We start from the raw sequence: 24,845 nt of genomic DNA, 5'->3' as shown, positions 1-24,845 counted from the left end.
ATGGATAAAATAGATTTTAATAGAACAGTCTATCTATGATCAGCCCTAACTCAAGTTACCTGAAGCTCAAAGAGATCTATAGCACTTACAGTCACAATAAACAGTACTTCTTTTTTCAATAAGATTGTGTTTACAAGGTTGCGAGCTTTATTAGTTAGAAAAATGAGGGATAATATTTTGAGCCAAGTTAAGCTTTGCAAATACAACAGAGCTGTATGAGTGATGGTACATCCATACTAGATCATCCGCAACACTTTGATGCCTGAGGCATAATATACGTGGATTCCTCCGGCCCGCGGGATCACGTGGATCACACTCAGTACTCCAAGTCCAAGCCTACAGTAACCTCGACCTCCCACCAAATTCGCCTAAACATCGTATGCCATGCACTTGCATGCTCTGGGCCCCCACACTTAGCTGTGGTATTCTATCTGGCTTCGCAATCGACCGGATAGGATCGTATGGCTTGCCTAGGGATGTCTGGACCCTACCAGGGTTGCTCGATACCGCGATTCCCAGTTCGTTGGGTTGGTCCCGACCTACTCACTAATTCCGCATCCCCACCGCCCATTAACACGTCATGAGCCAGCACTTCGCACCGTCTCGATTAGGCAAGAAAGCTAGACATATTCAAGGGCAAGAGACTTTATAAAGATAGTTTCTTCTACAATATACCTTTGCTTGTTTCCCTTCTCGTCTCTTTTGATGCAAGTACTAACCGGCGCTCTGGGGAACCTGTTATTCAGGGAAACAAGCGTCGGGACCTTTCCGGTCTTTTCGCAAGCTCTGCGAAGTGCCTTACGAGGTTCTATCAGGTATGCATCCCCACGGGTTCTTGATTCTAAAACGCTCTAGATCGTGGATGGATGTGAATGGCCCACAAATAATGCTTGGCTGCTCCTCAGTTCGACGAGGCGTACCTTGCCATATTGGTAGATCTTACAAGTGTTGTCGTCTTACAACAAGCCTTGCTGCTGTCCATTGAAGTGGAGCATGACTGAAAGTGCCTCATATTTGTGATTATTTTCAAGTAAACACACAGATGACATCGTCGTTATTTTTCTTTTGGGCGAGACAGAATTATATCTTTGTTGACCGAAGCACTGAGAGAAAGTGCTACAGTGCCCTTTCAGCGTCTACGTGCTACGCATTGTTGTTGGGGATCTGTTGTATCTCTTTGTTTTTCACCTGTCTGACCTAAATGCGTGACGCGGTGAGGGACTGTTAGATGTCTTGCATGGCATCCAGCAATCTCTCCCACCACTGCATACTAACAATATCAGGATGCCACCTGGTGAATTCTGAAGCCAACGATGGCGCAATCTTGCGGTGGCAGATTTACCTGCCTATCTGTCCTTGTTTCATTGTTGACTCATTGCACCGCGTAGATAGGTCTGTGTTTTACGAAGTGAAAAGATATTCACTTCTATCCACGGTTGGAGACAACCTTACGAAGGCGAGAAGCTCGGAGAATCGGGGGGTGGGAGAGATGACCAGAGAGGAATCAAGCCAAGGACTCATACGTCAATGAAGACTAACATATACAGACTTCTCGAAAGGAGGAAGAAGAAGAATTGGGAAAAGGGAAGAACAGGATCATTCGAGTGAGATCCTGAGGGCAAAGAATAGCTTCCTTTGATCGACACATCGACATTAGTCGTGAAACCAAGACCACAACCCTCTGAGGGAAGCCCGGACTGTGTCAGTGGCTATTCTGTGCTTTTTACTTTGCCTCGGGCTGAAGGCATCCGAGCATTTCTGATGACTTCAGCTCTTTCCTGTTATCAGTTGCGCGACCGTTGGCCACTATCGTAGTAAACCCGCATTGCAGGCGAAAGAACCGGAGAATGAGGAGCCAGCATGGGAATGACCTTTGGGGCTGGATTGACGAGCCGCCCGTCAGTCGCCCACCTGATTTCCCTCCCGCCAGGACCACCACTTAAAATATGCCCGTCAAGAAAGTAGATTGCCGTCACCACAACCTTGATTTATTCGTATGCACTCAATAAAAAAGAGGAAAGAGAAGAAAAGGAGAAGTGAAAAGAAACCAAGCCCACACCCAAACAGCGAGGTGCGTCTTCCCCGTTAGAGAAAAGAAGAAAAAAGGAAAAGCAGCCAACCCCTCTTATCTACTAAACGTTTTTAATTTTCGAAAGTTCTTGAGGTTTGACGTTCTGTTCCTTCTCAGACTACAGGGCTCTTCTCTTTCCACCCCGGAAAAACCAGGCTTCCGCACCACCCAATCCCCCGATAGGAAAGCATTCAGTGAACGCGGCCGACACACGCCCGGCAGACTAGACGAACGATAGGCTCCACCGGAATCTCCTGCGCTTATTATCTATATGCGAATCGTTCTATCTTTCAGTGGGCCAGACCATCTGATTCCGACTGCCTCCCTACCTTCATTTATTTAAACCAGATGCAGTTGAAGAAGTTTACATGGCTGGGTCCCGTAGGAGTCCGGTGCTGAGTGACCAGTGGAGAGCGTCCAGCAACACTACAGACCAACGAGATCGGGAAAGGCACAGATCTCGAGGATCGCACCGCGACAGGGGGAGGGAGAGATACCGTGAACGACAACGTCGTCGCCGACCCAAAGGGGGCAGACCCGATCATCCAGGACGGTCGCCGCCACCGCGTTCTTTCGCGCAAGCGGATAACGAAGAACACCGTTCGCACCGTGAATTTTCCCCTGGTACTGCGTCGGCTCGTGTCTCCCCTGGTCCCCCCCCGTCAGACTACCAACCGAGCCAGAACTTCGGTCGGCACTCATCGCCCAAACCGACTGAGCATCCCGACCTAGATTCGCACCATACTCTAGAGATTGACAGGCCGACCGAGCGGGACTACCGCAGAGATCAATCTCCCTCTGCACCCCCTCCATCAAAACGCAAAAGAACACGAAGTCCTTCACCTGGGCTGTATCCCCGTCATTCTACTCAAGAACCTCCTCGCCACCCGTATAGTAAGCCGGGTGACGACTCTGAGCGAGGTTTTCCACATAAACGGGGCCGAGGACGTTTCCCAGCTCGCGGTAGATCAGGCAGAAGGTCACCGCGACGAGGTAGAGACCGCCGGAAGGACGAAGGTGGTCGACGGAATTCTTCCCGCCCAAGACACTCAAAATCTCCCATTCGTGGTGCGAAATCTTACAACCACCCTCGTCGTCGGTTGCACAGCCCCCATCCTGAAGACGATATTGGACGCGAGCCGCGCCACCGATCTGTATCTCGCCATTCAGCAGGGTCCGTGGGTTCAAGGTTATCTATTGCCTCCCGGCGGGAATCTGTAACTATGCATTCGACTAGACCAATCCAGTCTGCAGATAACCCTCTCAGATCCCCGTCCCCACCTCGGCCGATTTCAAGCTTTGATCTTGATACTACTAGTGCTTTGGTAGATGGGGATGCCCCACGTGAGTCTGTTTCGATGCATGGGATGCGGGCATCTGATGCACGGGACACCAAGAGCTCAAATCCCCGTCCGCATCTCGATACGAGACAATATTCCACGTCACCGCAATACGTGACCTCGTCTAATTCCTACCACGGTTCCCCACAATCTACCTCTCCGTATTCTGGTGGACGGGGCAGTTGGATTGGGCAGCAGCCTCCGCACCCTGGGTAGGTGTTTCTTCTTCTTTTTTCTTCTTCTCCCTGCCTTAACGGAGAAACTCTTCCAATAATGCTGACCCGGGCGCAATATCTAGTCGTTCTCCTCCGTATAGACAGCCACCCACTGGTCCACAAAGCCAGTTTTATCAAGGCCAAAGCCAATTTCATCCGTCTGCGAACCACATTCCCACAGGTCCTCGTGGGGGCAATTCCGGCTATCGCGGAAACTATCAAAACCAGGGAGGCGGCCGTAGATTCTCTGCTTCAGGCTCCCAACATTACGGCAATGCACCCTCCCCGCGTGGCCGGGGAAATTTTACTAGTTTTCAATGGAGTGGTCCCGGATCACGGAATCGAGGGCCTCATAGCCCACATACATCACATGGGCACACGTCCCAAACCCCTCCGCCTCCAACAGCTTCAGAAAATCAGACACCTATGGGTCCTGATCAGGGTGATGTCGCTTTCAGGCCTGGTGGCCAGGATCGCCCGATAGGCGAGGGAAAGCCAGAGACAGAGATCGACGATGCCCAAAAAATGCTACCTACGAATATAGGACAGCCTAATACCTCGGCGACCCCAAATAAGGGAGGCAAAATCAGTTTTGCTTTCAAGGCGAAGACAACCCCAGCCCCTGCTCCGAAACCCGTTCCCGATCTAGCACAAAGGATGCTAGCCCGAGAACCACCTCCCCGGGTTGCCGAACCTCCTCGTAATAGGATGGCGGGTGGTCCGCCCCCCAAATTCAAGCCTGAACCACGCTTCGATCGTCGTGATCGCGACCGCGAGAGAGAAAGAGACCGACATCGTGAAAGGGATCGCGACAGGGGGCGGAATGACCGGCGCGATTTCCGGGACCCCCGGGGGTTCCGTGATCCTAGGGATAGGCGCGACGGTAGGAGGGATGATCATCGCTTTGATCATCGCCATGATAGGAGAAGAGGTGACCGACGACAGGATTTCCGTCCTGAACGCCGCCGGGATCGCTCTCAGGAACCCAAAAAACAACCTAAAATTCTGACACGACCGAAACCACGTCCCACCCTCCCTGAAGAATTCGCTAAATCGGACTCTGTTTATTATCGTAAACCTGGAAATGAATCTGTCATTGGAGCTGGCACGTATGGAAAGGTCTTTAAGGCAATCCACGTGTATACCCAGAGGAAGGTGGCATTGAAGAAGATACGAATGGAGGGCGAAAAAGATGGGTTTCCTGTCACGGCTGTGCGCGAGATCAAGTTGCTGCAACATCTCCGCAACGACAATGTTGTGAGCTTGCTGGAAGTCATGGTAGAGAGGAATGAGTGCTTTATGGTGTTTGAGTATCTCTCCCATGACCTTACTGGCCTCATCAATCATCCGACTTTCACACTTACTGCAGCCCATAAAAAGGACCTGGCAAAGCAGATGTTCGAAGGATTGAGCTACCTTCACCATCGTGGAGTGCTGCATCGCGACATCAAGGCCGCCAATATTCTTATCAGCAACCGTGGGCAACTAAAATTCGCCGACTTCGGTTTGGCCAGATTCTTTTCAAAGAGTCGACAACTTGATTACACAAATCGCGTTATCACTATATGGTACCGACCGCCGGAACTGCTTCTGGGTGAAACTAGGTACGGACCGGCAGTTGATGTTTGGAGTGCGGCTTGCGTGTACGTCGAGATGTTCACAAAGAAAGCCGTTTTCCCTGGCGAGGGGGGCGAGATTAGCCAAATGGAGAAGCTCTACAATTGCCTTGGAACCCCGACACGAGCAGACTGGCAGGACATTGTTGAGATGCCTTGGTTTGAGTTGATGCGGCCGATTGAGCGCAAGAGAAGGGTCTTCGAGGAGGTGTATGGGCAAATCCTAACCCCAGCAGCTCTGGACTTGGTTTCTCAAATATTCCGTTACGACCCGACTGCGCGGCCAACTGCTGAAGAGATACTTGCACACCCGTACTTTACGTCGGAGGAGCCTAGGCCTCAACAAGCCATTGAGTAAGTGTCCTGGTGTTATATTATTATTTTTTTTTGGTGTGCTATCTAACAGATTACTAGGCTGGAGAACATTGAGGGTGATTGGCATGAATTTGAATCCAAAGCCCTTCGCAAAGAGAAGGATAGGGAAGCTCGCCGCGCTGAGTATCAAAAAGACAAAGAGAAACGGAAAGCTGGTACTTCAGCTCCCCCCAGCGAGAGAGAAACGAAACGTGCCAAGCAAGACGCTGAGGACTCGCAATCTTCAGCGCAGCCCACGGAACAATAAGTCAAAAACGCCTACATGCGTCGCATCACTGGGATGCAAGATTTGTGTGGGGACTTCACGTTCAAGAAATTTCCACGATAAGGATTATAGTCACGCGTTCTGACACCAGATATCCAATGCTTTTGCTATTACCACAGGAGCTATTATAGTGTAGAGAATGTATAGAATTTCTCCCATTCGAGATGCACTGGTTTTTAGATCTTCAGTCATCTGTTGATGCTCTACAAATTAGGAACCCAAACAAGAGTCATACATTCAGTCTACTGTTTGCTGGTCAGTATTCAATGACCAAAGCATATCAGAACGGCTAGGGCATGTGCCATTGAAACCAAGTGCAACAGATCAGACTTTGCCTTTTAAACCTCACACTCGACCAGCTTAGCCAAAAAGGCAGTGTAGAAAAGCGGTTGAGCACCTCGGCTTACCAGAGAATGATTTTTTCCTCATGAACTAGTGTTTCAAGAGCACGACGGCCGACGATTGGCAGGAAAGAAATAAACGCACCAGTTGTGTGATGGCTACCAACTATATCACCTAGCGATAGCAATGCTGGATTGCCACTGTGCTTTTATATGGAAGGTATAAAAGAAGACATTTTCTAATTATCAAAAAGGTATGTCCCGTCATACAGGTCATCACCGCATCATGGAAGCCGAGAAGCCCTCGTGATGATGGTTTTAGAAGCGGGTTTGAATAGTTGTTCTCGACACACTCATCGGAGTCGCCAGTGCAGTGGAGTAAAAAAAACGTTGCAGCTAGCGATGATTTGAGTTGGTGGTCTTGGGTTTATGGTAAAGAAGAAGGAAAGAAAGGGAAGGAAGAAGGGAATTTAAAGGGAAAAAAGAAGGAAAAACTACGGTGCGAGCGGCAGAGAGCGGGGCCCGACGGTGATTGGACGAGAGCGGAGCTCGAAGAAATGGACGAAACGCGAAGGGCAATAATTATCCATTTCTTCCAATTGAGCGGACAGTGACTTGAGTTCTTCCAGTTCAATCTTGCAATCCGCATTCTTCCCCCCCACCTCTGCTTAACGTTCACGATCACGATCACGATTTTTACTCCCTTTCTTTAGCTTCCGTTGTTCTTGCTCAACATCTTGTTTTAATTAGTATATTAGTCGCTATTATTCTGTCGCTTCTTTTTCTTGAATTGCCACCATCTACCTTTCGTCTCTATTGAACATTTTAGCGCTTTCCAGGTATACGGTATCATTCGGTTTTTACCCTACGCAGTTAAGCCGCCAATTTCTCCGTTTTATTGCCTGATGACCGCTCGTTTTCTGAGCCGTCTCATTAGGTAGCTATCATGGATAACGCAAATCTTTGGACTCGCCGATCCAAGTATGTATCGGTCTTTTATTTTTGTTTTACTTTTTTTTTTAATTTCCCTAAACGTTCTTCGTTCTTTTCTCGTTTTCTACATTGGTAATCTTTGACGGGTCATCGCTGACCGTTCCACCTCGCCCCAGCTCCTCTAAGTTGTCTCTGTCTATGACGGGAACAGAGGGTAAAGACGGTGCCCGAGTCGAAATTCCCCGCACAAAGCGTTTTGGTCCTGATAGCTCCCACGGTCGATCGAATCCCTTCAACGCTCTATCTCCTCTCTCGGGCGGTGTGTCCTCCCCGTCGACGAACGCCTCCTCTGCATTCGGCCTGGGATCCGGCGCCTTTGCATCTTTCGGTGCCCCCAAAACTCCCGGCGGCTCCGACCTCAAGACGCCCCTCGAGAAACGAGACATTTTAACGGAACATGACTCGGCGGAGGGCGCGAAGATGAAGGCCGCTAGTTCTACCATCAAAGAACACCCTCTGAAGTCCACCTGGGTCATTTGGTACCGTCCACCCACGCCTAAATACTCCGATTACGAAAAGTCAACCGTCCCCCTTGCATCTATATCCTCCGTCGAGAGTTTCTGGTCGATATATTCGCACTTGAAGCGTCCCTCTCTTCTACCCACTGTTTCCGATTATCATATCTTTAAGAAGGGTATTCGGCCCGTATGGGAAGATGATGCCAACAAGAAGGGTGGGAAGTGGGTGGTAAGATTGAAGAAGGGTGTTGCTGATCGGTACTGGGAGGATCTTCTCTTAGCTATGGTTGGTGACCAGTTCGCGGAGGCCGGTGATGAAGTTTGCGGTGCTGTCCTCAGTGTACGGAGTGGCGAAGATGTGTTGAGTGTGTGGACCAGGATTGACGGTGGGCGCAATATTAAGATCAGGTAAGCTTTATTGTTGGACTTTCTGCTTCGGGGCTCGTCTTGAAACCTCGTCGTTCTATTTTCTAACGTAGCACAGGGAAACGATCAAGCGTCTGCTGAGCTTCCCAATCGACACCAACATTGTCTGGAAGAGCCATGATGACAGCATTGCTCAACGCTCTGCCATTGATCAAGCTCGTCAGGAAAAGGCCGCCGGAAACAACAGCCACCACCATCACCACCACCATCATCACCACAACAATAACAACAACCAACATCACAATCTAGGTGCAGAACGACGAAGAGTTACGGCTAATGATGACTCTACGGGGGATAAAGGAAAGGGTGCGGCGTCGTGACATGATTATCTGAGCCTGTTTATGGTCCTGTATAGTAAAGAAAACAAAAAATAATTGGGACGATCTGGGATCGGGGCATTGGGGCGAATACTGCGTCTGTTTTGACTTGGGCTTGATTTCATTTCCCGTCATTGTTCTTTTTTACGCCGGATGCTATGCAAGTTCAAGGGAACTTTTTTAGGGGGCGCCTGGTACGTCGCAATCATTGCCAGGTGATTTACATTCGGACTGAAATGTATCTATTTCAAGTTTTAGTCCTTTGGATCTCAGAGTGAAGTGTACAGTGTAAGAGTAGTATACCTAAGGATCTGGAATCTGAGACTCGAACCGTTTGTAGTGTTTGTCGTTGCCTTGTTACAGTTATTGGTCACTTTTCTAAACTCTACATCATTGACGGCTGCAAATTAAATTCCCGCATGAACAGAAAGTGGGCAGAAAGAGTTCCCACCGCCTTTTTTCTTCCGTCATGATGCTTTCTTTCTTTTTAATCACGTTTCCCCTTTGTGCGCACAGGAGGAGAATATCTGCTGAACTGTTCTAGTGATGCAATGATCTCTGGTGTGAATATATGTTTGGGAGGATTTCAGAATTCTTGTCCAACTGGAACCCCAGCGAACCCACAAAACCTCGACCAACCACAGTCAACCATCTCCCATTTGATGCGACCTCCGACCAAGTGCGACGGACACAGACGTCCGGTGAGAGAACTGAAACTCTCCTTGTAGGGTTTTCTGTTGACACACCTATTCACTCCTCAGATGTATGTGGCCTTTTCTATATATATTTCCGTAGTACGAGTGATCTACATAGTCATCTTCGGACATTCATATCGAACTCCGTCGGGGGTGGGACTATACTTATGCACGGGCTAAATTTCTTTGCTTTTTTTAGATTCAATCAACCCATAGCTATGCCGAAAGACTCCAACGTTCTGAATCTGTACGTTTACAACTACGCCAGACCATTCCTCGACCGGCTGTAGGGATGCGTCGTCTGTAAATATGACCTCGCAGCGCAAAAGCGATTCCGAATATGCTGATACATTGGGTGGTAGACTTGGAGAGGATATATCGACACGGAGCCAGAAACGCCTACCTACTCAAAACGACGAAGAGAGATTATTGCCTGGTAATACCATACGGTACGTCTTGCGATTATCAACTCGAATTCTAGTGGCCTAGTGCACGCGGGGCTTACAGGTGGTTACTTTTCCAGGTCCGATCCTGCCGCGGTAAAGATTGTACCTGGAAGTGTGGGGCAAAAGTATGGTCGCAAGAGTAAAGTGGTATGCGATCGGAATCCGAGCTATTGTTTGTCTTTCTCCTAACTATATGGCCATAGAATATTCAACCGTTCAAACCTTGCAATACACTTTCACGGCGTGCTCGAGAAAGCGGACCAGTTCGTGCGCGAGGGAGAGCAGATCGGAGCAGCAGCAACCAAAGCAGTGCTAGAGGTATCGTCACCCATCCAGAAAATGATGCCGAACACGACGATCAGGGGCGGCCGTCGAAACGTCGGCGCCGAGAGAGCCAGGACACTTCCGGAGGGGTCATAAGCATTCCCGACGATGATATCATGGAGCAAATTCACCCGGATAACTCATATCTTGCTGGACACTCGACACGGTTGTCACCTTCACTCAGTCAACATTCAGAAAGAACGAAGCTCTGGGATCCGAGTTCTAAACGCAATAGGGTTGACGAGTATCGTGACGTGGAGAGGGGCATTAAACCCCCTCGAACTCCCAAGCGAGGCTCTATAAATTACTCTCAACTATCCTCGGATGGATATTATGAAGAGCGATTTACTGAAGACGCAGCCAGAGAAAGGCGTGCGATGGTGTCGAAAGTGGTACCGGAATCAACCAAATTGGCGTGGCCAGATCGAGCGGGAAAGCATGAAGCCATCGAGAGTGTTGAGACACATTTGCGGCCCTCGAAGGAACCTCAAGAGGGACCGGATTTCTATAGTCCTTCCGTTGGGATGGATCAGAATCATCCAGACAATTCGAGGGACAGCCCTGATGAACTTCAAGGAGGCGCAACCGTTCAGCCAGCACCCAACACACTGAATAGAAGCCGTGAAAAGGAGACCACCATTGCTATGTCTGAAGTCAAAGAACATCCAGGTGTAGTCGGTCGGCTAGCGTCTCCATCTGATATACAGCCTACGGTATTTACGAGCTCCTCTCAAAACCATCGGAAATCCGACAAGCGGAGGAAGGCCCCCGCCACACCAGTCAAAATAGCCGTTAAATGCTTCTATGCCACCTTCGTTCGATTTGGGTTGTATGAACACCGGTCAAGGGAAGCATTTGAAATAGCTGTGGAGACTACAGAGTCTACAGAGTCTACAGAGACTAGTATAGCGTTTCCTTGGAACGGTCAAAGAACTTCTCTTGGGAGACTTGACAAGGTCGTACAAGGAAAGTCGCCTAGTCGGAGAGTTCGGCTACAGTTTTCCAGAAAGGGGGGGCTTGATAACGAGATGGACATGGAATTCTCCACGTCTGAGGAGCAGGAAACTTTGTGTACTCTGTTACAAAGATTGCTGCACGGGCAACATGTTCGGCTGCAGTACAGGCGCGAGTATGTCTTATTTGCCATCACACGTTCTTGACTCCTTGTATAGAAGCTTATACTATCACAGCGATTGGTTAGAAGATTCATTCATCAAACGGGCCGAAGATCTGGCGGAAAAGAAAGCGAATGAAACCAAGCGCCTTAGTGAAGACAAGCAAAAGCCAATATTATACAGGGCGCCGGAAATCGCTAAGAGGGTGAAATTGTCGGACTCTTTGCAGGACAATAATGAGAATACTGCCGGACAAATACAACCTTCGGATACCGCTTCGGTGGAATGTTTCAAATCCTCAGCAACAAGATCTCCGGGAACCTTAAACGCCGAAAGCACACGAGAACTACCCTCAAATCTACACGAAGCGGACAAAGTTCCTGTGAAGAAACTTTCTCCGGGATCATCATTCTCTAATCGAGCAACACGGTCAATGTCGCGTCGGGCACCAGCAACAACAACAACAGTCGTTTGGTGAGTGGCCCCTTGCTATGAACAAGGTCCTCCAACTAACCTGAGCCGCAGTGATGACGGGGCAGAGGATGATGGCTCTCAGCCAAAGGCTGAAGAGACAGATAAAAAGTGGCACAAGTATGCCCCCTTCCATTTCTCTGTACGTCCCTGTATTAATCAAATGTTAGACCGCTTGTGTATCCCCGCTTTGGCAAGAAAAAGGCTGAGGTCGATGCGCAAGATCGTGAACGGCTTCGTGACAACGAGTTCTTGAATGATAATCTCATAGGCTTCTACATGCGTTTTCTCGAGGATCACTTAGAGCGGACTAACAAGGAGGTAGCGAAGAGAGTCTATTTCTTCAACTCGTACTTCTTCGCAACCCTGACAAACGTTAAGGGCAGAAGAAATATCAATTATGAAGGTGTCCAAAAGTGGACTCGCGCCGTTGACATTTTCGGATTCGATTACATCGTGGTCCCTATCAATGAAAACGCTCACTGGTACGTCGCTATCATTTGCAACCTGCCAAATTTACCTGGTATTGCCGACAAAAGCACGGAGGACCGGCAACCCTCGGAAAATAATAAAGACAGTTCGGCTGCACCAGAGGGTGAAGGCCGCAGAATCCCCGAAACGCCTGAAACTATTGGGGAACTACCTGCGGATAAAGAAATGAAAGTCAATAACAGTCAAAATTTGGAACCTGCAAAAGACGAAGCAGCCCGGCAGTCATTTGAGTCAATGAGTTTGTCAGACAAAGAAGAACCCAAGGACTGTGTACCAGACTTGGCCCCTACAGAGTGGCCGGAGCAAGAAGAGAACCTTGCCTTTTCTCCTGCCAAGTTCTCTAGCCCTGCAGCTAAACTAGAATCCACCCAAAAGGCTAGCCTGGGGGCGACTTCTGGGCTAGCAGCGTCTCCCCATAAGAGCTCGAAGAAGCCAAAGTCCGGCGGAAAGCCTGGAGGTGCTAAGTTTGATATGCGTCAAGCAACTATAATTACTTTTGACTCGTTAGATCTGTCTCGCTCGCCTACCATCAGTAATCTCCGCGATTACCTTTACGAAGAGGCCAAATCTAAACGCGGCATTGAAATCGATAGAAGCCTAGTCAGAGGCATGAGGGCTCGAGCGATCCCTCTGCAGTCTAACTATTCAGACTGCGGTCTATACCTTCTAGCATACATAGAGAAGTTTGTTCAGAATCCAGACTTGTTTATCAGGAAGCTTCTCAGGAGAGAAATGAAGACGCAAGACGATTGGCCGCTTCTAAGGTCCGGTCTTCTTCGACGTCGACTACGTGACTTTCTAGACGATCTTTATGATGAGCAGGCGCAATTAGACTCTAAAAAGGGAAGTGGAAAGGGAACCCTAGCCGATAGATATCCGATATCTTACCTTCTGGGGTCTTCTGCATCGACATCCGCCCAAAACGAAGAATGCAGTGGCTTGCAGGAACCGCAAGTCAAGGGCTCCTCAAATTCTGAAATAAATCCGCAAAAACTATCACCTAATAAATGGAGACCAGACTCGAACCATTCGAGTCCTGCAGCTTCCAACAGTGACCCAGCTCTCAAAACGGAGAAGGATGGTGTACATCCAAGAGCGCCCAGTCTTAAGAGCCCAGGTGTGGAAATCACCGCACCAAATATATCAAACAAAATTGACGACACAGGTATCGAGGTCCAGGTCCCTGACAGTCAGGAGGAAGTTGAGGAAGTTGAGGAAGTTAGCTTTCATTCAGCGAAGATACCCAAGGAGAAAGACGGGTCTCCAAGCAATCTAGCAGCAATGAAGCCGGTGGATCACGAAGTACGTCCGGTCGAAAATAAAGAAACAAAAAAAGCTGGACAGCCAGCGAAGTTTCACACAGTCGAAGTGCAGATTATACCACCGTCTTATCAAGGCAACATAAAAAATCAGCGCTCTGCCAGGCAGAAACCCAAATAAAATTCGGTTAAACCAAGCTTTTACTATGGTTCAAATGCGTCGAACGAAACCTTTTCTCTTCCTCTCTTTTTTTACCTGTCTTTTTTTCTTATTTTATCATATTTTTTTTTCTTTCTTTTTTTTTTCTTTTCTGATAACCCCATAGGAGCTGGCACTCGATTAGGCGTTCGGGCATATGAGCAGGAGAACTTACTCTGGGTGCGCGAGATACCACGTATTGCTTATGGACATATGGATTTACGTTCATGGAACTTCTCGGCGACGCCCACACTATCGACACATGCATGTTTGATGTTTTCAGCTGTTGGCGCGCTTAAAGATTGTACATAAATGTTATAGACCTGCTTTCGATGGGAGAGATTATGCTGATTTGGGCCATCTAAAGAACAAAATACATTTGGCCTTCTATGGAAATCTTTCAATATCTAAAGAGATTACCACTCACTCTCATCTGCCCCAACCCACCACGCCATTTTATCCCGCTTGAACGCTTCGAAATCCCACTCTCCATCCTCCAGCTTACTTTCCCCAGCAACATAAACATAAGTAACAGCCTTTACCTCCTCACCTTCATCCGCAAACTCCGCCCCTGCAGCATCCAGAACATCCATCAAATGTCTATCCGTATCCTTCCCATCCAGCTCCCCATCCTTGCCACCCAGCGACTCCCGCAAAATCCTAACCTTCACCTTACCCTTCTCATACTCCGTCCCCTCAAAGATATCTAATCGATGGATGTCACCGTCCGTCAATCCCGAAACAACGGTCCCAAGCACGGCTGCCATGCCGTTAGCATTCGAATCCGCGTCGGGCTCTGTATTTGCTGGCTTGACCGGCACGATACCTGGGTAGTCGGCTCCCCGCACCCGATGCCGTCGGTACCCGTGCAGAATGGCTGGTCTGAATGTGAGGAGGGCTTTTTGCCAGGGCTCTGGGTCCGGTGAGCCGTGGATTACCCGGTGGAGAATTTGTGGCGCCATTAAGGTTCCTTTTGGGACGTTGTTAGCTTGGGTTTGTTTGCTTGCGTGCTAGGATGGTTTGGTGGGGTAGATTGGGGGTTTAAAGTGTTGGAGACTTGGGGACTAGGTATGGTGTACCTGTATGAGGAGTGCATGGTTGAGAGTGACATGTGAGATATATTTATCGGATCAGTTGAGAGGGCTTACCGTAGAAGAAGAGGACGTGGTCCCCCATTGTGACTGCTTTGGGCGTAACTTCACCGGAGCTGTCTGATATCGCGATCTAGTTGTGCTGTGGGGTTGTACTGAATAGTTCAGAGAGGAACAAAGTAAAGATCGTGGATTAGGAGCTTCTTGTTGCCCAGACGGCTCAACCCTCAGAGACCTAAGGCTAAAAGGTCACAATATATGCGGAAAGAAAGAATGGAAAACCAAGGTAGCTATGATAGCTAGTTACTCTTTATATATCTACTACCTTCTCCATGGATAGCAAAACGGCCCTTATCGATAAGCCTCGTGCTCCACTCACCGCCTGCGCGAAAAGGTCCATGTGGCTTCAACAAACATCATCTCGTAACTCCCTTGTCGCAACGCTATTCCACAGGGAGTTCGCCTCCTTTTTACTTCATAAAACATCAGAGGTTATTTGGCTTGCTGCATTAATCTGTCAACCCATATCTCCAGTCATAGTACCGTCAATTGCATCAAAGATACAAAGAAATCGCCCATCATGCACTCGGCTCTAAACCGAGCGCAGGCCGTCTTCGGCTTTTTTACAACCGTGGCCTTGTTCGTCGCCGGTTTTGCCGCGTTGTCTGTCCTGTTATATCCAACCGATGAGGCGAAAGCAGCGGTATCGTTGAAGGATGTCAAAGTGTACGTGCCATTCTCTGTGCCTATGTCTATGCAGATCTACTAACAAGGTTCACGCAGAATCAAAGGACGCCCACATTACTATTCAAACAAGAAAGAAGAATACGCACAAATGCGCTTCGATCTGGACGCCGGTACGTACTTTTGGACCCTATCAGTCAAAATCTCTACTTAAGCAAGCAACTAACTAACCCCGATCTAGATCTCTCCTCCCTCTTCAACTGGAACACAAAACAACTTTTCGTCTACGTCTACGCCTCCTACTCCTCCTCCGACAAGGAATCCACCCTCCTCCCCCAATCTGAGTCCATCATCTGGGATACCATCATCTCGGCCCCGGAATCGCCGTACTCCTTCAACACTCTTCGTGAGCGCTTCTTCCCGTCCAAGTCTTCTTCGAAACGGACCACCAGCGCCAAGAAGTCGACTAAGAAGGATAAGGCTGCGCCTGGTGTTCTCCGTCTGAGGAACCAGCGGGCTAAGTATCAAATCTCGGATATCACGGGGAAGATGGCGGAGCGGAGTAATGTGACGCTTTCTGTTGGGTGGAACGTGCAGCCTTGGGTTGGAGCTCTGTGGTGGAGCCCTGGGTCTGGAGCCGTGCCGAGGACTAGTGGTGATGCTGGGAGGAGCAAGCCATTTGAGTTCCCGGCGTTGAAGACGAAGGCAACTGCTAAGGCGGCGGAAGGCCAGGGTCAGGCAAAGAAGGCGGAGGTCTAGGTTGTTCTTCTTGTGTATTAGTTGATCCAGTCAATCATCCATATGTTTTGGTTTCAATGGTTACTACGTGTAAGACATGGTTCGCGGACTAAATGGTGGATTGCAATTTAGACTGCGAATAATAGAAGACAAAGTACAATTGTAGGAATAGCACTCGCAATCATAGGTATATAACCGAAAAGTGGGCCTGCTTTTTACGCAAACAATAACGAACGAATGATTAGACCGGAGTTATCAGGTATGGGCTTAATAAAACAAGTATACCGCATCCCTCGTAAGTCGTAACTGCAGCTTTAACTGACTAATTATGGATGGTGCCATAGGTTGTTTCATGGTGACCACCACGCTGGATTCGCTCGGAGTATACACCAGGTGCGCGTCCTGTAGCCCCATCGCGTTGACGGTAATATACGTATTCAAGATAGAAGGCGTGTATATGGCCAGGGAGATACCTATTCTGCGTTAGTTTTGTTATTGGAATAGAATTGGAAAGTATTTTTCGAGTGAGCACGTGTGTATAAATAGTGAGATAATCATGCTAGTCATCCGGACCAAGGGTTGGATTAACTGGGCAACGTACCCAAGAATCGTCAGCAGAATATTAATGAAGAAATCAGCGCTGCAGCCAGAGATGAGGAAAACGCCAAGCGGAGGAACTAGTAGCACCACGTCAGTAAAGGGTTCATTACTATTTCTGCTGTTGAAAACTTGAAATTGGAGTGCGCTAGATATGTACACGGAAACGAATACGAACAAGGGCCTGAGGCCATTGGACAGGGGTAAATGGGAATTGTCTAGACGGACAAACTTACCGAAGAGTGTGATGAGGATCAGGCAAAGCATCGAACAGGTTCCAGCCATTTTGATTGACCCAAATGGCGTCTGATCGTTACTGAGTTTCGGATGTTGACTTCACGAGCCGTGATTTGCTGGTGTCAAGATACGTGCCGAGGAAACTGAGAATGAGAACGGTGAAGAGGAGACCGAATATGTAGATTGGGACGTTGTCGTCTTGGGGGGAATTGAGGCGCTTCATGTTGATTATATACTTATGTATTATGGCAATGGGTGGGAAGATCAACGTCACGTCACACCAGGGCAGGATCCTCTTTTGGAAGAGAGCAAACGGATAGGGCTGAGTTTCTGGATTTTTGTTTGCATTCTTCTTACTAACACGTCCCTAGGCAACCTCTTTTTCTCCTTACGGCGCTGCAATTTCTTTTGATTGGGAAACGGCGCAGATGTACATTCAGGATGACGTCATTCCCGGTAGGAGCCGGATGGATTCCCTACGTTTCCTATTCAGGATTGGTTACGGCGCGAAACCTGGGGAAGTGGGTCTGTGGCTAATTTTAAGTCCTTGGCTAACAAGTTGTCTAGTCTTTTTAATATTTCTCTATTTTATAGCTATGGTTATAGGTATACGTATCATGTATATAACAGAAAAAAAAATGTCCAAAAAAAGCCATGTACTTCATCACACTGCATCAATCGATGCCCTCGTGGTGACTTGCTCGTTCTTGTTGCCAAGCTTGGATATCTGCAGGAATGCATCCACGCCATATCCTTCCAAGCTGTGCAATTCAAGGCTGCCTGCCCAATATTCCGCATACACCCGGCTCATAGGAAGTCCCATGCCTAGGCGGAGGTTTGGCGGCCGTGAGGTAAGTGTGTCAAGCGAGCTCTCTCGGAATGTTTCCTTGTCGGCCCGTTTCCGTTCCTTCGGCACTGTCAGCTCCTGCATCGTGGCTGCCATTGCCGGAACCTGCTCCAGATTTTGAAGCCGTGCTTTACTATGAGGACCTTTGTTGAAGGACCACAGGTACGGTAGAACCTCGCGAGGTATGCCTCCTCCCTGGTCAGAAATCCGCATGATAACATGCTGTGGTGCTTCACATACGAGTACTTCAATGGGCGGTGGCTTCTCAGGCAAGCCATTATATTTTTCACTGACAGCCTGAATTGAGTTTCGTAGCAGCTCCCCAATTATATATTCCAAGTGGCTTAGCATGTAGGGAAACGTAGCATCTAGGTGCCCCTGCACGGATATTCCCGGGATTTTATCGGTCCCTGATGCCTGTCGCATCATATCTTGCGCAAGTTTGCCACAGCGCTCAATAACCTCCTTTGCGTTGCACTTCAGGAAGACTTCCCCAACGTAGTCCGCATTAACATCCGTGCGATCTTGGGAGCCAGGAAAGTGCCACGGGGAGTTGAAAGTTTCCGTTAGCGCCAGGTGTTGCTCCGCTATGACTCGGCGGGAGATTCTCTATTGGGCAACAGTTAGCCACTTCGGAGACATGCCGCACAACTACCGGAAACTAGCATACCGCGCGAAGCAAAGTGTTCATAAACTGATCCAGCACGTCCGCCGGTAGCAGAGCACGGCACTCCAAAACACCCATTGCCAATCTCGGAATCACCACAAGGTGTTCCTTCAGAGTCTTTCGTAGGATATCACAAAACTTATCGTTGTCATCGAGTGTCTTAATCTCCGGGATCGTTCGAAATCGTTCAAAGGCTTTATAGTAGAGCTCATATACGAGAGAAAGATGAGGATTAGCTACAACAACGTACGGCAGCCTTTGAATATCTCGAAGGCGATGGGCAAGCCTATAAGCCGAACGACACCAAACCTGTTAGAAGGGTGCGCAAGTAACCATGAAAAGCGCACTAACCTAGTCGGAAGCTCCGTTCGCACATAGTTAGCCGAACTAATAAGTCGAGATTCTGTCAAAGTCCGCCCAAAAAAGGTCAATTGCCGTAAACTTATAGGCCGGATGTCGCGTTCGACCCACCTAGAAGAAATCGCGTCAGCTGCATGTGGTACTTAGAATATATGTATCTGAAGTCTATACTCATCCAAAGCGGAGACAGGTCTCCATGGTGGTGGATTATGGGGTTGAAGCTGATGGAGGCCCGAATAAGGGCGAAGTTTTGGAGCACACGCTTGTCGGAAGGCATGCCAGCGCCCAGCTGGATGACTCCGCAGCATATTGCTTCACTGTGGACTGGATCAAAGACGTCTCATGGATTGTAAGAGCTGCGACACGACGATATGGTCTCCGACCAGCAAAGTTCACCCAAAGTCAGGTCTGGATAAACTTTTCCATACATGGCTCACCGGGTTGTGGAATGTGGTGTCTTTACCAGTGGCATGATATGGTGGTTGTATTTCATGACTTGATGCGGGCGCAATCGAAACAGCCTTCCGCAGGCGGTGAGAGCTTTCAGTCCTGGCATGTGACATCCCTTTCTTAAACTCTCTCATGGAGGTTCACGCGGTCTTCCGTCTGGGCATCTGATATGAATATCCAGAATCTAACTCGAAATTTTCTAGTAGAACTCAATTACTATTGATATCTTTCTAGAACACTATTATGGTGTCTGGGTCATGTTGGATAGGTGGTTGGTAAAAAATGCCTGATATGAAATTAAACTGGAGCTTGCCCGTCTATCTATATAAATGTGACATGTATATTATACCTCGAATAACGTTGTACAAACAGTACAATGAGCTTTTTCCCGCTCATGTTTACGAGAAAGGGGAAATTTCCGCTCTACATTGGTAATTGGACTACATTGAATGATGCAGTTTTTATTCAATTTGCCGTACGGTACCTTCTTCACATCCAGTTCTTGGTTAGTTCGAACTCGATCAAATGGCAGAATCGAGTCAGAAGTGAGATGATATCATTGTGGGCGATCGTTTGTTCAAGGTATTCACTCATTGTCTGCAATTACCATACCATATCCAGAAAATATGGGTATTAAAGGCGGGCATGAGAATAGCAACTCAATTGAACAGGCATCCTGTCTGCTGCCTGAGGCTCTACGTTTAATGTTAAAAATCATGTGAAGATTTTTCCAGTAATTATTCATTCAATATAGATTGCAAAAGGTACATACTGTGTACATATGAGTACTTTCAGTGTTGGATGTCGAAGATTTAGCCTGCGAATTCGTTTTCGCTGTTCATGCAGTAGTTAGTTAACTGAAAGAATCTTAATAATATTGTCCCGCCGAGGCATAGCCGTTATTATTGGGTTCTGCGCACTCCGCCACTACCTTAGCTTCAACTCCTTCGGACTGGAACCTCTTTCTGAACCATCTTGTGTCTCTGACCACTCGGCGTCCCTACACGCTGTCAGTTTGACCTCACTCTCTAATTTTCTTTTCTTGCCCCCTTCACTCTTTTCTGTACATTTGTCCACATTTCGAACCTAGTACCGAAACGAGTGCGTCTCTAGATTTCAGTGCGTGGGCGCACTATTTTTTCCCTCTATGGATAACGTAAGTCTTTGTCCTCCACGCTTCATCGCCGCCTTCCTTTGCACCGAAGAGCAACGAAAATGCTTTCGCCTCACTTCAATACTAGAAATATCCAACTGATTGTGAGGTCCCCTCCTTAGGTCCCGGATAATGAAATGCTCGTGGACGAATATGAGCAGTATCACAATGACAGGACAGACGATGTTGTTGTCTCCCGGTCCGGATCGGAGGAGCCGGAGCCGGAGCCTTCTGCAGACGATTGTAAGGACTAGTTCTATATGATATTTATCTATTGAATCTGCTCCCTTTAAGTTGGCCATGAAAGGTTATGCGTACCCCCGCCGCGGGGTCAGAGGTTCCATTCGAGAATATCTGATGACAGCATTTCCTCGCCTGTTTGGGACGTCTTCTAACGCAAGCTTCCGGTATAGATGCGGCGATGATGGCACGAATCCTTCCTAAAGACCCCGAACTTGAAACCGAAGATGAGGCGTATCATACATGGCATATTCAAGACTGGCGCAAGTTGAAGAAGAAGGAACATGGCCCGACATTCCAATGCGCAGGATTCCCATGGTGGGTGCACAATCTGGTTGCGATTTGCCGCTCAATCGTATGATTTTAATAATGACGCATAGGCGGATTCTCTTCTTCCCATATGGAAACCACGTTGAGCACGCATCGTTTTACTTGGAACATGCTTGGGAAAATGAGCCACCTGAAAACTGGTACGCTTGTGTGCAGTTCGGACTTGTCCTGTGGAACGTGAACGATCCATCCATCAAAATCTCTCATGGTACGCATGACATCTAAGTGTGATATATGCTACTTGCTGATCCTAATTAGTCGCGACTCATCGGTTCAACGTGGATGAGGGAGACTGGGGATTTACCCGATTTTGTGAACTACGAAGGCTGTTCAACGTACCATGGGAAGGTCGTGAAGTATCTCTTGTGCAAAATGATGAAGCTATGGTTACAGCTTACGTCCGTGTCGTGAAGGATCCAACGGGTGTCTTGTGGCACAGCTTCCAAAAGTATGTTATACAGAAGAGCTTTTGTCGAGAATTGTACTAATCCCTTTTAGCTATGACTCGAAGAAAGAAACTGGCATGGTTGGATTAAAAAACCAGGGTGCTACCTGTTACCTCAACTCACTTCTACAGTCGCTATACTTCACCAATGCATTCCGAAAGGTACGTGACCGAGTACTTTACGCATATTGAGTGTTTATCAATTGACTTTCTCGTAGGCCACATATCAAATTCCAACCGAGGCGGAAGCCTCACGGGATAACAGTGCTTGGACATTGCAGAGGTTGTTCTATAATCTCCAAACGAGTGAAAACCCTGTTTCAACAGCTGAGCTTACTGCTTCGTTTGGCTGGGAGTCGAGACAGATTTTTGAACAACAGGATGTTCAGGAATTGTCGCGTAAGCTGATGGAGAGACTCGAGGAGAGAATGAAGGGCACGCCAGCGGAGAAGGCATTGCCGGAGTTATTTGTAGGAAAGACGAAGACTTACATTTCCTGCATCAATGTCGATTATGAATCCTCGCGTGTGGAAGACTTCTGGGATATTCAACTCAATGTAAGGAACAACAAGACTTTGGACGACAGCTTCAAGGATTACATTCAAGTGGAAACGCTCGAGGGCGAGAACAAGTACGACGCTGGGCCACCGTACGGTTTGCAAGATGCGAAGAAGGGTGTTATCTTCGAAAGTTTCCCGCCCGTCTTGCATCTTCACTTGAAACGATTTGAATATGACATCAACCGCGATGCTATGATGAAAATCAATGATCGGCATGCATTTCCTATGGAATTTGATGCCACGCCTTACCTTTCTAATGATGCTGATAAATCAGAGCCGTGGATCTACCAGTTACATGGCGTGCTGGTACACAGTGGTGATCTGAACGCAGGTCATTATTACGCTTTCCTAAAACCTACTAAGGACGGATACTGGTATCGGTTTGACGACGATAGGGTTACCCGAGCTACTGACAAGGAAGTTCTTGAAGAAAATTATGGCGGTGAATATGAGCTGGCCAACGGTGCGCCCGGCGTCAAGCAACCTTACACGCGTGGTCTGTCGACGAAGCGCTCCATGAACGCCTACATGTTAGTTTACATCCGGAAGTCGAGGTTGAACGATGTCCTTCTTCCCATAATGAAAGAAGATATCCCATCTCATATTGAGACGCGTCTGGTTGAAGAACGCGCGGAGTTGGCACGCAGGAAGAAGGAAAGAGAGGAAGCCCACTTGTACATCAATGTTGGAGTCCTGAATGAGGAGTCTTTCAAGTCTCACCATGGATTTGATCTGACGAGCCTTGATCTCCCGGCTGAAGACCCGGCACTTCCGAAGCAATACCGGATACTCAGGGCTTTGAAGGTTGGCGAATTTGCTGAGCAACTTGCACAAGAAAAGGGTATTGATGCCAAGCGAGTTCGATTCTGGGTTATGGTAAACCGTCAGAACAAGACGACTCGACCAGATCAGGTTATTAAGGATCCAGATATGACAGTGGAAGAGGCCTACAGCAGATTTGGCACTAAAGGGAACCCATTCAGAGTGTGGATGGAGGTCGGACAGCCCTCCGCGGATGGAACGGTTTCTTGGCCAGACAGCAGCAATTCGGTGCTAGTCTTCCTGAAACATTTTGATGCCCCGTCGCAGACATTGTCAGGTGTTGGCCCCGTATACGTTCGCAAAAATCAGAAGGTAGCTGAGCTTGCTCCAACAATCCTTGAGAAGATGGATTGGCCTGCCGGTACAGAGTTCATGCTTTATGAGGAAATCAAACACAATATGATCGACGTCATGAAGCCGAAGCAGACTTTCCAACAATCCGAGATCCAAGATGGCGATATCATTACGTTCCAGAAATCTACCAAGGAAGCGGACCTACCCTCTACTGCTCTCTATCAGGATGCGAGACAGTACTATGACTACCTTTTGAATCGGATTAGCGTTACTTTCGCCCCGATAAAGGCTGGCGAAGGCGATGAGTTTACCTTGACTCTGAGCCGTAAGATGACCTATGACCAGTTCTCTAAGAAAGTAGGTGAACATTTGAATGTCGAGTCTACGCACTTGCGCTTCGCTCCTGTCATGGCAAGCACGGGGAAACCGAAGCAATTTATCAAACGCAACCCCAACCAAGCAAACCAGACTCTGTACCAAATTCTCAGTGGAACGATGGCCGGTTACGGATATAGCATGCACCGCTCCGATGCACTGTATTACGAGGTTCTGGAGACAAGCCTGAGCGACTACGAGTCCAAAACTTCCCTAAAAGTGACATGGCTTCCCGAAGGCATTACGAAAGAGGTAATTCAAAGAGATATTTGCCGTATTGTAAATCAATGCTAACATTATAACAGCAAATTGTGGAAGTCTTGGTACCCCGGGATGGCACCATTTCAGATCTTCTCAGCGGTTTACAAAAGAAGGCAAACCTTGACGAAGATACGATCCGTGAAGTTAGGATCTATGAGACGCATGCCGGCAAGATTTACAGAGACTTTCCAGGAGATACCAAAATTGCCGGTATCAACGAGTTCGTGACACTATATGCTGAGAGAATTCCCGAAGAAGAGATTAATATGGGAGAGGGCGAGCGCACCATTAACGCCTATAACTTTGATCGTGATTTGAACAGGCCACATGGCGTGCCGTTCAAGTTCGTTCTTAAATCGGTTAGAGGACCATTTCATGAGGTAGATTTGTGCTGCATACTAACGTTCAGTAGGGTGAGGTCTTCAAAGAAACAAAGGAGAGACTCTCCAAGCGGACAGGCATCAAGGGTAAACAATTTGAAAAGATCAAGTTTGCCGCGGTTCCTCGTTCTCTATACTCGAACCCGCGATATCTCGAAGACGGTGGGTCTATAGATCATGCATGCTATACAAATGTAAGCTAACATTCTCATCCATCTAGATGATATCCTTTCCGACATTGTCGGCGATTCCGACGACCTCCTTGGTCTCGACCATGTAAATAAGAACCGCAGCTTTTGGAACAGAAGTGAGTCGTTTTTCATCCGATAGAAGGGCAGTTCTGTGCTTGTGAGTGTATGAGATTAGTGCACAATTACCTTGCAATTAGCGGGAAATGCATATGGGATTGCGGTATGCTTGCAGACGCAAACATGTTTATGAAGAGCTTTATAAAATCAGATGAACCTGTGGACACTCTGTTTATCTGTCTTCTACGTTTGTCTTTTCCATTTGGTCTCTGTAGACGGGTGGATCTCAATGTTATCATGTTCATATATTTTTTCTTTCTCAAGAGCTCCTTTGAGGACACTGATTTGATGCATGACAATGTGAACTGTTCATTTTGATTACTGTCATGAATTGAAAATAAACAACAAAAATTGAAAAAAAAAAAAAAAAAGAGGGGGGGGGACATAACTTTAATGTTCCAACCTTGCAGACCACTCTTTTGATACTGGCAAGTCACTAACGAGATAAGAAGCTAACTACTAGGGGCTTAGATCGGAATTGTAATTTGCCAGAGCCGTCTCTTAGGTCAGCAGACCCACCCGCCATTCGGCGTGTTGGTCTGCCTCACCCAAACGATAATTCTCATCTAAACGATAAATTTGAAGCTA

General features: G+C 47.9%; 9 protein-coding genes across 9 annotated transcripts; 5 read left to right on the top strand and 4 right to left on the bottom strand.

Annotated features, from left to right (window-relative positions):
• Positions 1–2,497: 2,497 nt before the first annotated feature.
• BDV27DRAFT_150936 (uncharacterized protein) lies at positions 2,498–3,186 on the bottom strand (the record flags this gene model as incomplete). Its single annotated transcript, XM_032071300.1, has 2 exons — positions 2,498–2,908; positions 3,154–3,186. 2 exons carry the CDS (start codon positions 3,184–3,186, stop codon positions 2,498–2,500), a joined length of 444 nt encoding a protein of 147 aa, XP_031920979.1.
• A 108-nt stretch (positions 3,187–3,294) lies between these two features.
• On the top strand, positions 3,295–5,864 carry BDV27DRAFT_150935 (putative protein kinase; the record flags this gene model as incomplete). Its single annotated transcript, XM_032071299.1, has 3 exons — positions 3,295–3,623; positions 3,728–5,596; positions 5,657–5,864. 3 exons carry the CDS (start codon positions 3,295–3,297, stop codon positions 5,862–5,864), a joined length of 2,406 nt encoding a protein of 801 aa, XP_031920978.1.
• A 983-nt stretch (positions 5,865–6,847) lies between these two features.
• BDV27DRAFT_138547 (eukaryotic translation initiation factor 4E) lies at positions 6,848–8,722 on the top strand. The gene is made up of 3 exons (XM_032069265.1): positions 6,848–7,204; positions 7,333–8,082; positions 8,159–8,722. The coding sequence occupies exons 1-3, from the start codon at positions 7,170–7,172 to the stop codon at positions 8,418–8,420; spliced, it is 1,047 nt and encodes a 348-aa protein (XP_031920977.1). The 5' UTR covers positions 6,848–7,169; the 3' UTR covers positions 8,421–8,722.
• Positions 8,723–9,421: 699 nt separating this feature from the next.
• On the top strand, positions 9,422–13,719 carry BDV27DRAFT_169922 (SUMO protease ULP2; the record flags this gene model as incomplete). The annotated part of the gene is made up of 6 exons (XM_032075161.1): positions 9,422–9,561; positions 9,636–9,705; positions 9,762–11,011; positions 11,073–11,471; positions 11,523–11,588; positions 11,639–13,719. 6 exons carry the CDS (start codon positions 9,422–9,424, stop codon positions 13,398–13,400), a joined length of 3,687 nt encoding a protein of 1,228 aa, XP_031920976.1. The 3' UTR covers positions 13,401–13,719.
• Positions 13,720–13,834: 115 nt separating this feature from the next.
• BDV27DRAFT_76979 (gamma-glutamylcyclotransferase family protein) lies at positions 13,835–14,810 on the bottom strand (the record flags this gene model as incomplete). The annotated part of the gene is made up of 2 exons (XM_032077543.1): positions 14,567–14,810; positions 13,835–14,388 (listed from the first exon to the last, which is right to left on the bottom strand). Exons 1-2 carry the CDS (start codon positions 14,592–14,594, stop codon positions 13,835–13,837), a joined length of 582 nt encoding a protein of 193 aa, XP_031920975.1. The 5' UTR covers positions 14,595–14,810.
• A 130-nt stretch (positions 14,811–14,940) lies between these two features.
• Positions 14,941–16,056, top strand: BDV27DRAFT_138539 (signal peptidase complex subunit SPC3). Its single transcript, XM_032069264.1, has 3 exons — positions 14,941–15,235; positions 15,293–15,366; positions 15,435–16,056. Exons 1-3 carry the CDS (start codon positions 15,090–15,092, stop codon positions 15,950–15,952), a joined length of 738 nt encoding a protein of 245 aa, XP_031920974.1. The 5' UTR covers positions 14,941–15,089; the 3' UTR covers positions 15,953–16,056.
• Positions 16,038–17,106, bottom strand: BDV27DRAFT_138537 (YqaE/Pmp3 family membrane protein). The gene is made up of 3 exons (XM_032069263.1): positions 16,765–17,106; positions 16,533–16,608; positions 16,038–16,404 (listed from the first exon to the last, which is right to left on the bottom strand). The coding sequence occupies exons 1-3, from the start codon at positions 16,811–16,813 to the stop codon at positions 16,254–16,256; spliced, it is 276 nt and encodes a 91-aa protein (XP_031920973.1). The 5' UTR covers positions 16,814–17,106; the 3' UTR covers positions 16,038–16,253.
• A 223-nt stretch (positions 17,107–17,329) lies between these two features.
• BDV27DRAFT_138534 (protein kinase PKP2) lies at positions 17,330–19,103 on the bottom strand. The gene is made up of 4 exons (XM_032069262.1): positions 18,811–19,103; positions 18,631–18,750; positions 18,283–18,565; positions 17,330–18,221 (listed from the first exon to the last, which is right to left on the bottom strand). The coding sequence occupies exons 1-4, from the start codon at positions 18,945–18,947 to the stop codon at positions 17,430–17,432; spliced, it is 1,332 nt and encodes a 443-aa protein (XP_031920972.1). The 5' UTR covers positions 18,948–19,103; the 3' UTR covers positions 17,330–17,429.
• An 891-nt stretch (positions 19,104–19,994) lies between these two features.
• On the top strand, positions 19,995–24,575 carry BDV27DRAFT_138531 (ubiquitin-specific protease UBP15). Its single transcript, XM_032069261.1, has 10 exons — positions 19,995–20,245; positions 20,365–20,485; positions 20,656–20,800; positions 20,863–21,020; positions 21,071–21,260; positions 21,311–21,419; positions 21,476–23,560; positions 23,614–23,928; positions 23,982–24,111; positions 24,170–24,575. The coding sequence occupies exons 1-10, from the start codon at positions 20,237–20,239 to the stop codon at positions 24,277–24,279; spliced, it is 3,372 nt and encodes a 1,123-aa protein (XP_031920971.1). The 5' UTR covers positions 19,995–20,236; the 3' UTR covers positions 24,280–24,575.
• The last annotated feature ends 270 nt before the right edge of the window (positions 24,576–24,845 follow it).

The sequence above is a fragment of the Aspergillus caelatus genome (assembly GCF_009193585.1).
Source record: "Aspergillus caelatus strain CBS 763.97 unplaced genomic scaffold BDV27scaffold_387, whole genome shotgun sequence".
Lineage (NCBI taxonomy): Eukaryota > Fungi > Ascomycota > Eurotiomycetes > Eurotiales > Aspergillaceae > Aspergillus > Aspergillus caelatus.
This window is presented reverse-complemented; position numbering and strand designations above follow the sequence as displayed.

Excerpts from the sequence above, each read along its gene's own strand:
- BDV27DRAFT_138547 (XM_032069265.1), top strand. The coding sequence starts at position 7,170 with ATGGATAACGCAAATCTTTGGACTCGCCGATCCAA. Across the intron at positions 7,205-7,332 it reads CTTTGGACTCGCCGATCCAA|CTCCTCTAAGTTGTCTCTGT; the intron begins GTATGTATCGGT and ends ACCTCGCCCCAG. Across the intron at positions 8,083-8,158 it reads GGGCGCAATATTAAGATCAG|GGAAACGATCAAGCGTCTGC; the intron begins GTAAGCTTTATT and ends AACGTAGCACAG.
- BDV27DRAFT_138539 (XM_032069264.1), top strand. The coding sequence starts at position 15,090 with ATGCACTCGGCTCTAAACCGAGCGCAGGCCGTCTTCGGCTTTTTTACA. Across the intron at positions 15,236-15,292 it reads TCGTTGAAGGATGTCAAAGT|AATCAAAGGACGCCCACATT; the intron begins GTACGTGCCATT and ends AGGTTCACGCAG. Across the intron at positions 15,367-15,434 it reads GCGCTTCGATCTGGACGCCG|ATCTCTCCTCCCTCTTCAAC; the intron begins GTACGTACTTTT and ends ACCCCGATCTAG.
- BDV27DRAFT_138537 (XM_032069263.1), bottom strand. The coding sequence starts at position 16,813 with ATGGCTGGAACCTGTTCGATGCTTTGCCTGATCCTCATCACACTCTTC. Across the intron at positions 16,609-16,764 it reads GATCCTCATCACACTCTTCG|TTCCTCCGCTTGGCGTTTTC; the intron begins GTAAGTTTGTCC and ends TGGTGCTACTAG. Across the intron at positions 16,405-16,532 it reads ATTCTGCTGACGATTCTTGG|GTATCTCCCTGGCCATATAC; the intron begins GTACGTTGCCCA and ends AACGCAGAATAG.
- BDV27DRAFT_138534 (XM_032069262.1), bottom strand. The coding sequence starts at position 18,947 with ATGCTGCGGAGTCATCCAGCTGGGCGCTGGCATGCCTTCCGACAAGCG. Across the intron at positions 18,566-18,630 it reads CGAACGGAGCTTCCGACTAG|GCTTGCCCATCGCCTTCGAG; the intron begins GTTAGTGCGCTT and ends TTCGGCTTATAG. Across the intron at positions 18,222-18,282 it reads TGAACACTTTGCTTCGCGCG|AGAATCTCCCGCCGAGTCAT; the intron begins GTATGCTAGTTT and ends GTTGCCCAATAG.
- BDV27DRAFT_138531 (XM_032069261.1), top strand. Across the intron at positions 20,801-20,862 it reads CAATGCGCAGGATTCCCATG|GCGGATTCTCTTCTTCCCAT; the intron begins GTGGGTGCACAA and ends AATGACGCATAG. Across the intron at positions 23,561-23,613 it reads CCGAAGGCATTACGAAAGAG|CAAATTGTGGAAGTCTTGGT; the intron begins GTAATTCAAAGA and ends ACATTATAACAG.